The sequence below is a fragment of the Lates calcarifer genome, linkage group LG13, assembly GCF_001640805.2.
Source record: "Lates calcarifer isolate ASB-BC8 linkage group LG13, TLL_Latcal_v3, whole genome shotgun sequence".
NCBI lineage: Eukaryota > Metazoa > Chordata > Actinopteri > Centropomidae > Lates > Lates calcarifer.
In genome coordinates, this window is record NC_066845.1 from 5,710,896 (window position 1) to 5,724,906 (window position 14,011).

A 14,011-nucleotide genomic window follows, 5' to 3' on the forward strand; every position below is an offset into this window, starting at 1 on the left:
ATCTCACTGCAATCAGTTTATACGTACAGCGATTACACAACATGGTGCTGCTGAGAGGAGCTGATTCTAGACAGGAGACGGTGATAATAAAAAAAAAAGTGGTGTATCCACTTTCTGTGGTTCCTCTCTAAGCCAGTGGTTGGGATTGAAACGTGTAGGTGAGGAAAGGAAAGGAGAGGAGGATGTGAGAACTTCCTCAAACTGTTTGCAGTTTCGCCCTTTAGGACATGGTGGTCGTCACTGGTAGAAATAGAGAAGCTGCTGTTCTGCATTTTATTTGACAAGAAATGACTCGCTGTTTACCTGAACTGGCATGATAAAGGGAGGTATAATGTCAGACTATAGCACAGTGAGTTTGCTTATTTCTTTTTTTTTTAAATCACAGTGCAAATTGAAACACAATAATAAAAAATTACCTTTAGCTAAATTGCTTTATAACAGTCATGAGATATATGCAAGATATCCTAAATGATGGACTGTATCATAACGTATCTTCTTCTACTATGTAATAAAACCTGTTTTTGTTGTTTCATTCAGCCTAGTATTTCTATTTGCAGTGCTGCAATGAGCAGAAACAATGCTTTATTCTGAGTCATACAGACATATGAAGCCTTTGTCTGGGACACCCACTGTGTCCGTCACTGCTGTTTGATCACAACCTAAAAGAGAGAAGGGGAGAGGTGTTTTCTCTTCCTCTTCCTCTGCTTTGAAAGAGAAGCAGGAGGAGAAAGGCAAGCTTTTTGAAACTCACAGCAATCATCTCTGGCTCACTACAGTATGTGTCAGGCGCTGAGGATTGAGATTTAATACCTGGGCTTATATTCTTTAAAAAACCAGTCGCTGGGATGTGTATAAGGCGGCTGAAAACACAAATAGCGGGTTTGTCGCACAGGTTCATGCATTCAAGCTTTTATTTTTGTATTTATTTAGCAGAATCATATTCAGGTTGACCACCATTACACTGCCATATAATAAAAACACAGCCATCCCCCCAAAAACTGAACTAACAAAGTCATATAGATTGAAACAAAATCACAGTATATTTAATAAAAACACTCAAAGATTTGAGAAACTCAAGCATTGTCATATCTGTATCTGTCAAAAACTACATCATTACACTCAATAAATCAGATGTTAACAATGTCCCACAAAATAAAAAGACATAAACAATGGATACAACCTAATCATTGATTTCAATATCATAGATCTAACACAAAAGAAAGTCAAAGTTAGAACAAAATTACATTGCATATTTGAGTTAACATTGCAAAATGATTTGTAAAAAAAACAAAACAAAATAAACAAAAATATTAAATATCTCTTTGCATTCTATTTACAGAAAAGCTACATCCTAATCATATTTTCCCACTCATAAACCACATTAACCCTCTGTCAGTGACTATTTATCAGTGTATGATATGTTCTGTACATGCAGTATGCTTCACAGCTTTGTATTTCAGTTACTTTTTACTTTTTGCTCTGTTAAAAAACATGATATGTTCATCTTTCTTCTTTTTGTGCTGAGCTACTATACCACAACCTCCATAAAAAGTTTTATTTAGAGACCTACACATTTTCCTCTCTCCTCAGGGTAGTGTCTCCTGAACATCCTGTCCATTTTCCTGTCAAGAAAACATAAGCATTCCCCAAAAACCTGCATCTTCTCACTCCTTCACTATTTTTTCTTGTTCTTTGTCTTCTTCTTCTTCTTCTTCTTCTTCGTCCTGTGGACCCGTAAATTCACTTGTGCGTGAGTGGTGTGCTATTTCACCTGTCTCCAAACTGCTTTGTTTGTGCTCTGCCTCATCGATGGCTGCCCCATACAAGCCATCCAACTGCTGTTTGCCTTGCTCTGCCTCATCTAGCTCTTGGTGATGATCCTCTAGGTCTGAATCAGAGTCGTAATCATATGACTGTCTACAGCCTGCCTCACGGTGGTACGCCTGCTCATCTAGCTCTAAATCAGATTCATAAGATGTCTCTGACTGCAAGAGGTGCGCCTGGTCACCTCTGGGATCTACAGATTGTCCTTCTGCTGCTGACTCCCTCTCAAATGTCTCATCATCTAAACTTTGCTGGTACAGCTTTTTTTGTTTCTCGCCTGGCCTCAGTTCGTCAGGAGATCCCTGTGCTCTCTCCTCCAGCTCAGGGCTGTACTGGCTCCTTCTGTATAAACTCTCCTCGTCTTCCTCCTGACACGAGCTTCCCGGAACGCTCTCGCCATCAGACTGGGAGAGGCGGAGGCTGGGCAGGCCCGGCTGCTTCTGGGACAGGTCAAACGGCTCCTCTTGGCTGAAGTGGGTGAGGAGGCCCATGGGAGTGGTCAGGCAGAACCGTCCTCTTTGCCTAAACACTGAAACCAGAGAAAAAAGTAATTACATCAACTTTTTTGACAAAAATGCGTATGCTATCAACTGCAAGTGCAGGTTCAAAGATCCTTACATCTTTCATCCAGACCTCTGTCCATGACGCCGTGTTTGACCTTCATGTGTCTGGTGAGGTTTCCCTTTAGTGTGAACTTGCTCGGGCAGTAGAGGCATTTGAAGGGTTTGCTGTCTGAGTGGAGATGCATGTGCCCCATTAGATTATGCATCCTGTTGAACTCCTTCCCACAAAGCTGAAAGACAAGGGAAGAAAGTGTATGGCCACAGAAGATATTAATAGCCAAATAAGAAGAGCTAACATTAAATTCAGGTCCTTTACTTAAAGGAACAGTACATTTGACATTTCAACAGGAGCAGTAACCTCCTGGAGGCAACTTCTGCCAGCTGATATATAGTCACAACTTGGTGTTGTTTCTGCCCATCATCATTTGTAGAGATTAAACAAACCAGACATAGTATGTTAATCTGTGAACTTTAGAGGTGCTGGTCAGTGGATTTCAGCCAGAGTCAGGCCAGTGTACTTCTGGCTGTAGCTGATATATTTAGCAGACAAATAACCTGCTTCTCATTTAACTCTCCGCTAGAAAGTGAAAAAGCATATTTCCCATCATGTTGACCTTTAAAGTGTTAAGTGTAAAAGTATTCATCTTGTAAAATGGCCACATTCAGGTGTGTTCTGTATATTATGTTATCAATATCACTGATTTATTATGCACCCAAGAAGTACTGTTGTAGTTGGATGAGGCGGAGCTACTTTATATACTGTGGGCAGTTTAGTCTACAAACAATAGTAACTATAGCTGTTAGATAAATGATCTGAAATGCAGTGGAATGGAAATGAAAAGTAACAGAAATTTGTAATGCTCAATTAAAGTACAATTACCTTAAAACTGCACTTACTCCAAGCACAGCGATTGAGTAAATGTACTTAGTACCTTCCACCACTGGCTGTAGTAAACACTATTCAGGATACGAAAACAATAAGCAAACATCATCCACCTATTATTTTTCTTTCTCTGCCAAATCTCCTTTGGTAGATGACTAATTTTCTCAGAATGCAGAGCTACAGTAGAGCTAGACGTAATCATGAATGAATGTGCAGGCATTCAGATATACATAGACACACACACCCTCCCTCCATCCTTGTTTTCCTCTTTTCCTCTTTGTCTTCCTCCCTCTCTCTCACTCCCTGACACACACACACAAGAAAAACAGAAAGGGAGAGACAGAGAGAGAGCGAGAGAGAAAGGAAGCAACATCGAGACCAGGGCCAGGAGGAGAACAGGGAAGGGCAACTCCTGCGCTGTCCTTCCTCTGCATTCTTTTTTATTAGGGTGGTCCTTTCCTTCAGGAGGAGAGAGGGACTGTAAACTGTCCAAGAGGACCGTGAGAAAACAGGAAGCTCCCTCCAGCAGCAGAGAAAGCGAGATGAAATCTATTTGCGGGCCCTGTTCTCCGGGGAGGCTGGGGGGGCCATTGTTAGAGAGGCGGTTTGTGCGGCGATATCCTTCCTATGGACAAGGAGGCTCCCACTGCCAAAAGCCTCTCTGCTATCTGGTCATCGTCTCAGTCCTCACACCAAACTCCAAGGTCAAAACAGACACTCCAGAAAAGTGGGGAAATCCTTTAATAGCAGCTACCACTGCTAACTAAATATTATAGGTTTGGTTCCTGGCTGTGATTATCAATAAATATGATTTGGTTAACTTGGCTAACGCTAATGGCAGCACATGAAATACTGATGCCATTTATCTAAACACCTTACAGTATAAGGAGTGAATATTAAAGTAACAGTTTTATATTTTGATTATACACTGAATATGAACGCTACAGCCAATAGCAGCTTAGTTTAGCATAAAGAGTGAAAACAGCCTGACTGAGGCCAAAGGTAATTTTGTTACCTATGGACAAAGCCAGGCTAGCTTTTTACCGCCTGTTTGCAGTATTTGTGCTAAGCTAAGCTAACTGGCTGCTGGTGGTAAATACCAATAAAAATACCAAAAAAGTCCTGCAAATGAATTGACAAAAATATATATTTGGTATTTACAACAACACATTGAAGTATTTTTTGATTGGACGTCTCTACCATCAGGACAACATATTTTGTCTTTGCTGTCCAAATCTGTTACAAATCAGTGTTGAAAAATAGTGTTAGGGCTTGGTAAGGTTCAGGCACAGAGACAACTCAGTTAGGATTAGGGAAGCATTGTCGTTTTGGTAGCAGTTACTGCTTTGCGAAGGTTAGGGGACTTATGTTCTCATGGCTACAATAATAACAGCTTGCTAAAGGTTAGGGAATGATTGTGGTCAAAGACAGCCATGGTGACTGCAGGTAGAAAATGGTAAACAAAAAGCATGTTAAAGTACAAAGTTTTATTGACCAAACCAACCACTCCAATCTCCTCCCTCTGCGGACTTGGTTGCTCTAAAATAATGTCACCTGATTTCCTTTGCTCCAGATCGGAAAGAGTCATACTTATTGTAGCTGCGAGGGGGACTTTGTCACGTAAACATGCCGTTTTGGGGCATTTACTGAAATGATCTCTTAGCATGGTCTCTAATTATAGCTGAGAGTGATTGATCTTCTTATCTATCTTTTGGCAAGAGAGTAGTTCCCAAAACGTCGAACTATACATTTTATCAGTGAACAAAAGGGGAACTGAAGGCCAAAACACAACGCAAAGAGTCACATCTGACATGTTAAATTTGACCAACCTTGCATTTATAGGGCTTGATGTCCGAGTGGACGATCATGTGAGCCTTGAGAGTCTGTTTTTGGACGAAACTCTTGAAGCACATGTGGCACTGGTAGGCCCGTATGTTGGTGTGGATGAGGACGTGGCGCTTCATGTTGGCCAACAGGGTGAACTCACGACCACAGATGCGACACTTATGCTCTTTCACGCCCTGAAGAACGAGAGAATGTGGAAGTAGTGGCGTGAGAAATGTGGTCAACAGACAGCTGCTGTCTGCTGATGCTGGTTTGTATGATCTCTTAGACTCCACTGGTCATTATTTTAAGATCTTTATTTTAAACCCTATTGGAAAGCCCCACATTTCCAGAGACACCAAAAATGTGCATAAAATGAGGCACAATTCATTCAGAATATTTCCGTTTGATGCAATGGTGCAACCATCAAAACATGAAATCTTGTATTGTATCAGTAAAGATTTGGGACAAGCTAATACTATATATATATACATATAATACTGTCAAACAGTGATGAATCAGGTGTTTTTTCCAATCCAAAAACTACTGAAGGGGAAATAAAGGATAAAAACTAGATGTCACAGGGTTAAGAATAGAATCAGGAGCCAGAATTTAAGGGGAAATTACTTTGAGACAGCTGCCAAAACAACCTGTTAGGCTGGTGTCCAAACTCTCTCCAGCCATTCTCACTATCCAAAATGTGAACAAGAAATAATGGAAATGTCTTCATGTGACAGCAAAATTGATAATGCTGTTTGATGCCAAAAATCCATGCTTTTGCTTCCAATCACTGTCAAAAAGCATTGGGAAAGTGAATCTTTTCTCTTCATCCCCCTAATTAAACCTACTTTGTGAGTGAGCGTGTGCTGTTTCAGGTGGTGTGACTGGATGAACTCCATCCCACACTCACTGCAGATGTACGGTCTGATGTCTTTGTGTTTCATCATGTGGTTCTGAAGCTGACTCGGGTACTGGAAAGTCTTCTGGCACTCTGCACACCTGCAGAAACAACAGGTATTACCTACTTATACAGCCAAATAGAGAGCTGAAATGTTAAAGCAATAGTTTGAAATTTGGGGAAATGTGCTTGTTTTCTTTCTTACCCAGAATTAGATGAAAAGATCAATACTAATCTCATATCTGTCCCTAGAATACAAAGCAACAGCCAGCAGCCTGTTAGATTAGCTTAGAACAACAACTGGAAGCTGGTGGAAACAGCTAGCATAAGGTAACAATACACCTACCAGCACATCTAAAGCTCACTAATTAAGTTGTCATATCTCATTTCTTTAATCTGTAGGAAACAGCATGTTGCAATTTCATAGGGGATTATGCGGTGGACCACTGTGACCTGGCCTCACTGTGACCCTAAGACTTCAGGATGTTACTGTTTGTGGCCAAGAAGTCTGGTACATAATGTTTTTTACAGTTTGGTTTTTGTATGGAAAAAAGTAAACAAAGTAAATTTAGAATTTACATTAAATTTATTGATCTTTCCAGGTGCCTTTAGGCAGATTTTGCCACCATTAGACAGAGCCATTCTAACTGTTTATCCCTGTTTCTAGTCCTTATGCTAAGATGAGCTAACCAAATCCTGGCTGTAGCTTCATATTTAGAGTACAGACATTAAAGAGGTATCAATCTTTTCATCAAACTCTTAGGAAGAAAACAAACAAGTGTATTTCTTTAATAAAACAATCATGATATTTAAGGAAAGGGAGGAACTGTTAATGTCTTCACCTGTACAGGGTGGGGCCACGGTGGGCGGTCAGGTGCCTCTTCAGCTGGGCCAGTGTGGGGAAGTCTAGACCACACTCCACGCATACGTTCTCCTGTCCTTTTTCATGCTTCAGCTCGTGGGCACGAAGCTCACTGGGGTAAGCGAAGCCTCGACCACACACACCGCAGCTGTATGGGCAGAAAAATATGTTTGAGTTGGGAAAATTTCAATAAAAAACCGGCAATAAAGAGCACAGAAAACTTGCCACAATCATTCACCTGTATGGCTTCACATCACTGTGTTGCATCATGTGCCTCTTCAAGTGGCTGGTCTGGGTGAAGGCCTTATGGCACACCTGGCACTTGTGGGGCCTCATGCCCTGGTGGGTGAGCAGGTGTGTGTGCAGATGACTCAGTTGCTTGAAAAGCTTCCCACACAGGTGGCATCCATGGGGCTTGATGCCGTTGTGGCCCAGGATGTGCGTGACCAGGTTGTACTTGGAGGTGTAGGACTTGTCACACATGCGACACTTCCATCTCTTCTGGTCACCTCCGACATCAACGTAATAGCTGTCGTCGATGTGGATGTTGAGCCCGAGCTTCTCGCCACTGGATGTCCCACTTCGGGGACCTCCATCGCGGGTGCGATGACCAGGTCGGAGGTCCTCCCTGGGGTAGAAAGCACCAGGAGGGAGGTGCATGACAGGCCCAGGCATGAAGAAGGGGTATGGGAGGAGGCTGTGGTGAAGAGGTGGGAAGTACGGAGGGTGGAGAAGAAGAGGAGAGGGAGGCCAAACAGGGGAAGGACTGAGAGGCTCCTGTTTCACCTGCACAGGTAGATTCAAACCCGGTGACCTGTGCAGTCTGTTGAGCTCTATCATACCAGGAAGGGGTTTTGGAGATGGAGAAGGAATGGGGCGAGGTGGAAGGGAGAAGGGGATGTGGGAGAGGTCTACTGTCTTTTTACTGCTGCTTTCTTCTGCCTCTTCTGCTCCTCCTGTCAGGAGATTCACCTTCTTGGGCATCCATTTTGAAAGGAGTTCTTTTGCGTTTTTGGGATCCCTCCTTTTGGGCGAAAGCAGGGCCGAGTATGGGAAAGAAAGCAGGTGGGCTGAAAGCTCTGTAGGTATCCCTGCTTGGTGATATGCTGGGGTATCCAGGAGGGGAGAATTTTGGGGGCTTGATATAGAGCGGAGGTGGGTTCAGGTAGAAACTGTGCTGAGATGCTTGTCTCAGTTCATCTCTGAGAGGAGGACTTCTTCCCGGTGAGAAGTTTACTCTGTCTGTTTCCATCTTCTTTCTGTGTTAGAGTACAAGAAGTGCTTAAATGTTTTGGTGAAAGAAATGTTAACACCATTAACTTAAAGGGGAACTCCACCAATTTTGCACATCAAAGTACTGGGGAGTGCTAGTGCTGCATCTGAGAGGCCAGGAAGTTCTGTAAAACTGTTTGTGGCTCCAGGGGTAGCAACAATGAATATGATAGGTTGCAAGTGATGTCAAGCAGTGGCTGCTGGGGCAGAAGACTAGGAAACACTGATTTAATCTTTCACAACACATTGTATTCTATAAGATCATCATATGTATGTTAATGTAAAATCTTAATCTGTAAAGTAACTAGTAACTATAGCTGTAGAAAGTGCAATATTTCCCCCTGAAATGGGGTAGAAGAATAAAGTAGCATAAAATGCTGCTCTCCACTGCTGCTTAGTAATACTTCAAAAACAGACACATCATTTGGAAAAAAAATGATAAAAGTACATCCAATGGCTCCGTGTCTGGTTTCTATTTAAGATGTGAAACCGTTTCTCTGAAAATTTCTTTGGAAGGAATTGTAACTGGGCACACGTACAGTTTGGTGTCAACACCCACACCTTTCAGTGTTCAACCTGAAACCTTTCACTTCTTCCTTTCTCACATCTCCTCCTCTCCTGAAATTAGGAAGTTCTCTGCAAAATGCTCACCTCTACCTCCCGCACACTTTTCGCTTCTCCATCACTTTTTCTCTGCTCTGTTCATCTTTTTTTTTTTTTTTTGCACTGATAGCCAAGAAAAACTTCCCTTTTTCTCCTCAACTGATGGTCCTACGTGGTGATTTACTCTGTATCTCTGTGTGCAGTCTGAGTCTGAGTCTGATTAAATCACTGATAAGCATAAAACTGAGGTGGTAAGATGGCATAGAGCTATAAATAACATCTCCTCTGCAGTTTGTACGTGTGTGTATGTTTCAATGTAGATGTTGGTCATGGATGAAAAGATGGTGATGCTCAGAGGGGAACTGTCTTACTTCTGCATGACATTCAAATAGTGCTTTGCAATGCTGTACTTATCTATTCAATTCCTGTAAATAGCTCAGTGCTTATCAATGAGAAACTTCTGGGATTCATATCGGTCCACATTAGCATGACTACAAGCCCTATTTTATTGTTTCTTACATGTTACCTCCCTATTTGCTGTTGTAGGATGCACCACTCTTCTGTGTAATGATACACACATTTTACCACATATAGGTCTGGAACTAAAGATGATTTTCACTGCAGATTAATCTGCAGATTATTTTCTCAATTAATCGCTTCATCATTTCTTCAAAAATGGTCAGAAAACAGTTTAAATGCCTGTTCCATTTCTCCAAAAGCCAAAGGGACATCTTAAGAAGTCTGGTTCTGTTTGACCACAAGTCTAAAACTCAAAGATATTCAGTTTACAATCATTTAAGTGGAAGAAAAACAGGAAATTCTCAGTATTTAGAAACTGGGACAAGGAAATATTTTGGTATTTTGCTTGAAAAATGGCTTAAATTATATATACAGCTTCACACAGCCACAAAAATATGATTGAATCATTTTTAAGTCATGTTGAAGAGATCATGACAAGTGAGGAATGCTCATGGGATGAAGATGAGTAAAACTTGCAGGGATTATGGGTGATGAATTCACACATTCACATTCATTTAATTCATGGCGTCTTTTTGTCTCTGCAAGAAAACGTGAAAACTTACAAGCTGTGCAACACACCATCCAAGCACAGGGAGGATCTCTACCATATCAATAAATAATGGAAGAACACATTACAGGGAGTATACAAATACTGGATGTAAGTGTGTTAAAGTAATGTATAGAAAATATAAACCACATGCAGAATGCAAGAGGAATGTTATTCAGCCTTTTCCGAAGATTCTGTAAACATTTCATATACAGACATTTTCATGTCAATGTTCTCCTGGATATTATCATTCTTCACCCTCTCCCCCTTAAGGTGCACTGTGCAGAGACCCCTGCCCATACTTTGCCACACCATGCATTCCAAACAATCCATTAAAAACTGAAGCCCCTCCTCGCCCGTATGCCAGTCAGTGCCATGTAAGTGTGCGTCTTGTGTGAGGCTGCAGCGAAGAAGTGTGTGTGTGGAACTTACCAGCTGAGTGTAGCAGAGGAGTGTGTTTTCTGTGATGCTGTGGCTGAAGTGCTGCTGCAGCTGCTGCTGTTGTACCTGTACCTGCGAATCTCTCCCTCCTGCTCGCACTGCAACTCTCCTGACAATGAGCCGCCTGTCCACGGATAGCATTTGAAGTGACTTAAGAAAGAGAACAGGAACAATCACTTTGTTCTCATTTTTCAGATGAGTACCTTCGGAGAGAAGGAAGGAAGGGAGGGGAGAGGAAGTCAACAAGCCTAGTGCCTTCCTGCAGAAAAATAAGGAAACACTAGATAGACATCTCCATTTCTCTATGAAATAGGGATTTGCACAGCTTTTGGAGGAACGTGGGGAGACAAGATCTAATTTTTCTCTTTATCCAGCTCAAACAAAAGAAACGCTTGTTGGGAAAGATTGATCTTATTTAAAATGAATAAAATCTCCTGTGTTTTTAGATGGAATATGACAAGACTACAAGCTTTTGAACAGCTCTAAAAACTTTTAGGGTAGCTGTATTTCAGGTCTTTTACATAGCAGAAGACAAAGTTGGTGGTCAGCTGATGGGTGTATAGTTTCTGTCATGCAAAGGCTGTGCACTATAACATTTATACCTGGGTAGTATAATGCAATTTGGCAGAAAAGCTCTGCAACATGCATTACCTCTGTGGAACATTTAATGTTCAGTTTTTGTTTCATTTTTAAACAAAAGAAATAAATGTTTAGGTTTTTTTTCTTCTTTTATAAACTGTATTTTCAGGGGCCTTGTTTGTGGTGTTGTTATAATGGGTTGCACAGTGTTGCATGGTAAGTACTCCTGTCATTTGGTCCACCTCTTGCAAAAGCACAACAAATGAAAACAATAATAGACAATGAAAAATGAATGCAAAAATAGATGAAATGTGTCAACACAGCCACTAGGTGGCAAGAGTGTCCCACTGTCTGAGTGACAGTTGAGTCCACTTCACGCCACTTACTGTCCTCATGGCGACTGGAGGCTTGTTTAATGATCTGTCTGTGGGTGTGGAACCTGAATACGCTAATGTCAGTCCACGTCATAATGTCCCACTATTCTGGCAGAGAAGTTAGCGAACAAAGACGATGTTATCAACTTGTTTTTAATTGAGATGAGGTGGCAGTTATAAGATCAGGAGGGAGCTGCAGTAATTGAGCTCATATCATTGAAACAGTGAGACTGTCTTTTATGAGTTGTGGCCAATCATTAGCTGTGTTAATTAGCTCATAAAACCAATTAACCTCAGACCTGGACAATGTGTACATCAATTCCTGTGAGGAATTAAGGATTTTATTAATAGAAAGGAAAATATTATAGGTGTGTGTGCCTGTTTGTGTGTCTTTTTGTCATGATTCGGTTTGTTTACAAACTTCTGGTCATGCTACAAATTCTGTTGAGCCAAAATGGTGGCTCAGCAGGCCAAGGTTCAGAGACTTCTTCTCTTGACCTTTGAAATCTGCTTTTTGTTCACTCTTCCTCATCTGTCCTGAAAAAAAAAAACTTAATAAAATGGAAAATCCTTAATGTATCTCCTTTTTTAAAAAATAAAAGCAGATCAAAGTTGTACTACACTCGTGTCCACTCATGCTTTGCATAATTTCATCACCCATCCTCTTCTTGACCTCTCTGACTCTTCAACATCATCTGGAACATGCACGGTCACGCAGCACAAGCCCTTCACTAATGATTCTCAATAGCAAAAAGCACATCACACCACAGAACCGCCAGGCCCTTTGACCCAATCTGCCCAGTGGTCAGCTTCATCTCTGGAGGTGACAGTAACTAAAACGAACTCATTAAGGGTCTCTAAGTGGCTTTTGGGTTTCTGTGTCACTCTCAAAAGAAGCTCTAGAAGTATATAAGACATGTCACTGGCACCATGCAAGAGAGAGAATCATCTGGGAGGATCTGAAACAAGAACTCGAAGTCAACTGTTCATTGACTATAAAGCAACAAGTGAGTACATTTTTCTCTCTGAACATTTGATTTTGTGGTCAGTTGTTCAAAATTCTTTCTTTGTTTCACCCCTGTCTGTTGTTCCTTCACTCTCTCTACAGAAATGACTGGAGCTGCTGTATCTGTGTGCCTGCTTTTTCTCCTGTCTATGTGTTCAGCGTGTTACATCTCCAACTGTCCCATCGGTGGGAAGAGGTCCATCATGGACGCACCATTGCGCAAAGTGAGCTGCTTTTATTTCTAACATAAAATTGAGATGCAGATAGTACGTGTACCTCCAAACTCTATTTAAGCACAAAAGCTATACAATCACATGAGCTCATGATAAATGTTCTCTACAAAGTGCTAAATTCACTTGTTTCCTCCTTCAGTGCATGTCGTGTGGTCCCGGAGACAGAGGCCGCTGCTTCGGCCCCAGTATCTGCTGTGGGGAGGGCCTGGGCTGCCTGCTGGGCTCCCCAGAGACAGCTCACTGTGTGGAGGAGAACTACCTGCTCACCCCCTGCCAGGCAGGAGGGAGACCCTGTGGATCTGAGGGAGGACGCTGTGCCGCTTCAGGACTCTGCTGTGATGCAGGTCAGGAAAGCCTGAAGAAAATATAGACAAAAAGACAACACTTATAGGCAGATGTATTTGGACCCTTTTGCTTAAGTAAAAGTAGCTGTACCACTTTGTCATATTACTCCCATAGAAGAAAAAGTCCTGCATTCAAAACTGTAGGGGAGTAGTATGTGTTATATAGAAAAGGTACCCACAATGCAGGAAAAATAGCCTCGTAAGTGTTACAATTGGCTAATGATTACTGTGTTGCGTTACTATGACAGTATTTTAATAGTAATTGGCCAAAGTGGGGCTGACTGTAGCTATTTTTGTTAGTATTGGCTGGTTTAATAGGCTGTACTGTATAACAATGCATCATATTTTAAACAGGGCTTTTAAAATCTGAATCTGTAAAAGCAACAAGTAACTAAAGCTGTCAAGTACGTGTATTGTGGTAAAAGTACAATATTACCCTCAGTAGTACCTCAGAATTAGACTCAAGCACAGGACTTGAGTAAATGTACTGCACATAGTTTACACACATTTTACTATGTTATTTTACTACTTACAAGCTTGACTCCTATTAAAGCTGCACATATTTTACATGCAAGCAACACGCTGTGTATTTGCATAGTACTACTATTACAGTCACTGCGAACTCCTACATTTGCCCTCTTGTTCTGAAAAAGGTTCATGGCCCCAGGTCACAAAACCTGATAACAACACATTGTAAAGCGTATCATTGCAATAACAAGCAACCATAATCTTAGTAATTACTCCTTCTTTTTTTTCCGCTACAGAGAGTTGCACCACAGACCAATCCTGCCTCATCGAGGACGAAGGAGACGACCAAACCAGCCAGTTTGAAGGCAGTGACCCTGGTGACATCATCCTCAGGCTCCTGCATTTGGTCGGTCACTCTTCTCCTCATCGAATCCACCAATGAGCTGCTTCTGACTCCAAGGTCTCACGGGAAATTGCCCAGCTGTAGAGATGAAATGGGACTTGTAGTTCTAGTTCATATCGTCGTATTTCTATGTTCGTCATCATCACTCTGATTTTGCTCTTTCGCCTGGAGTGCTTCTGTAGAGTGCCTTTGTCAATATATTTTTATGTATGAAAATAGGGATGAATACTGATAGTGGTCATCCAGATACCTGCATGTTGAAATAAAGTTTTGAGAGAGTATAAAATGTTGCTTTTTATTTTGGTGTCGCCTGACTGAAACTTGTGTGTAAAACATCGCCATCATCTATTGCTGCGGCATAGGCAGTC

General features: G+C 41.6%; 2 protein-coding genes across 2 annotated transcripts; one reads left to right on the forward strand and one right to left on the reverse strand.

Moving 5' to 3' along the window:
• Positions 1-893: 893 nt before the first annotated feature.
• On the reverse strand, positions 894-10,413 carry znf366 (zinc finger protein 366). Its single transcript, XM_018674783.2, is given in 8 exon segments — positions 894-2,353; positions 2,443-2,617; positions 5,100-5,291; positions 5,943-6,093; positions 6,835-7,002; positions 7,093-7,811; positions 7,813-8,113; positions 10,228-10,413. Coding segments are annotated over 7 exon segments (2,388 nt in total). The 5' UTR covers positions 8,107-8,113; positions 10,228-10,413; the 3' UTR covers positions 894-1,664.
• Positions 10,414-12,126: 1,713 nt separating this feature from the next.
• oxt (oxytocin) lies at positions 12,127-13,929 on the forward strand. The gene is made up of 4 exons (XM_018674815.2): positions 12,127-12,196; positions 12,298-12,419; positions 12,568-12,772; positions 13,537-13,929. The coding sequence occupies exons 2-4, from the start codon at positions 12,300-12,302 to the stop codon at positions 13,680-13,682; spliced, it is 471 nt and encodes a 156-aa protein (XP_018530331.2). The 5' UTR covers positions 12,127-12,196; positions 12,298-12,299; the 3' UTR covers positions 13,683-13,929.
• The last annotated feature ends 82 nt before the right edge of the window (positions 13,930-14,011 follow it).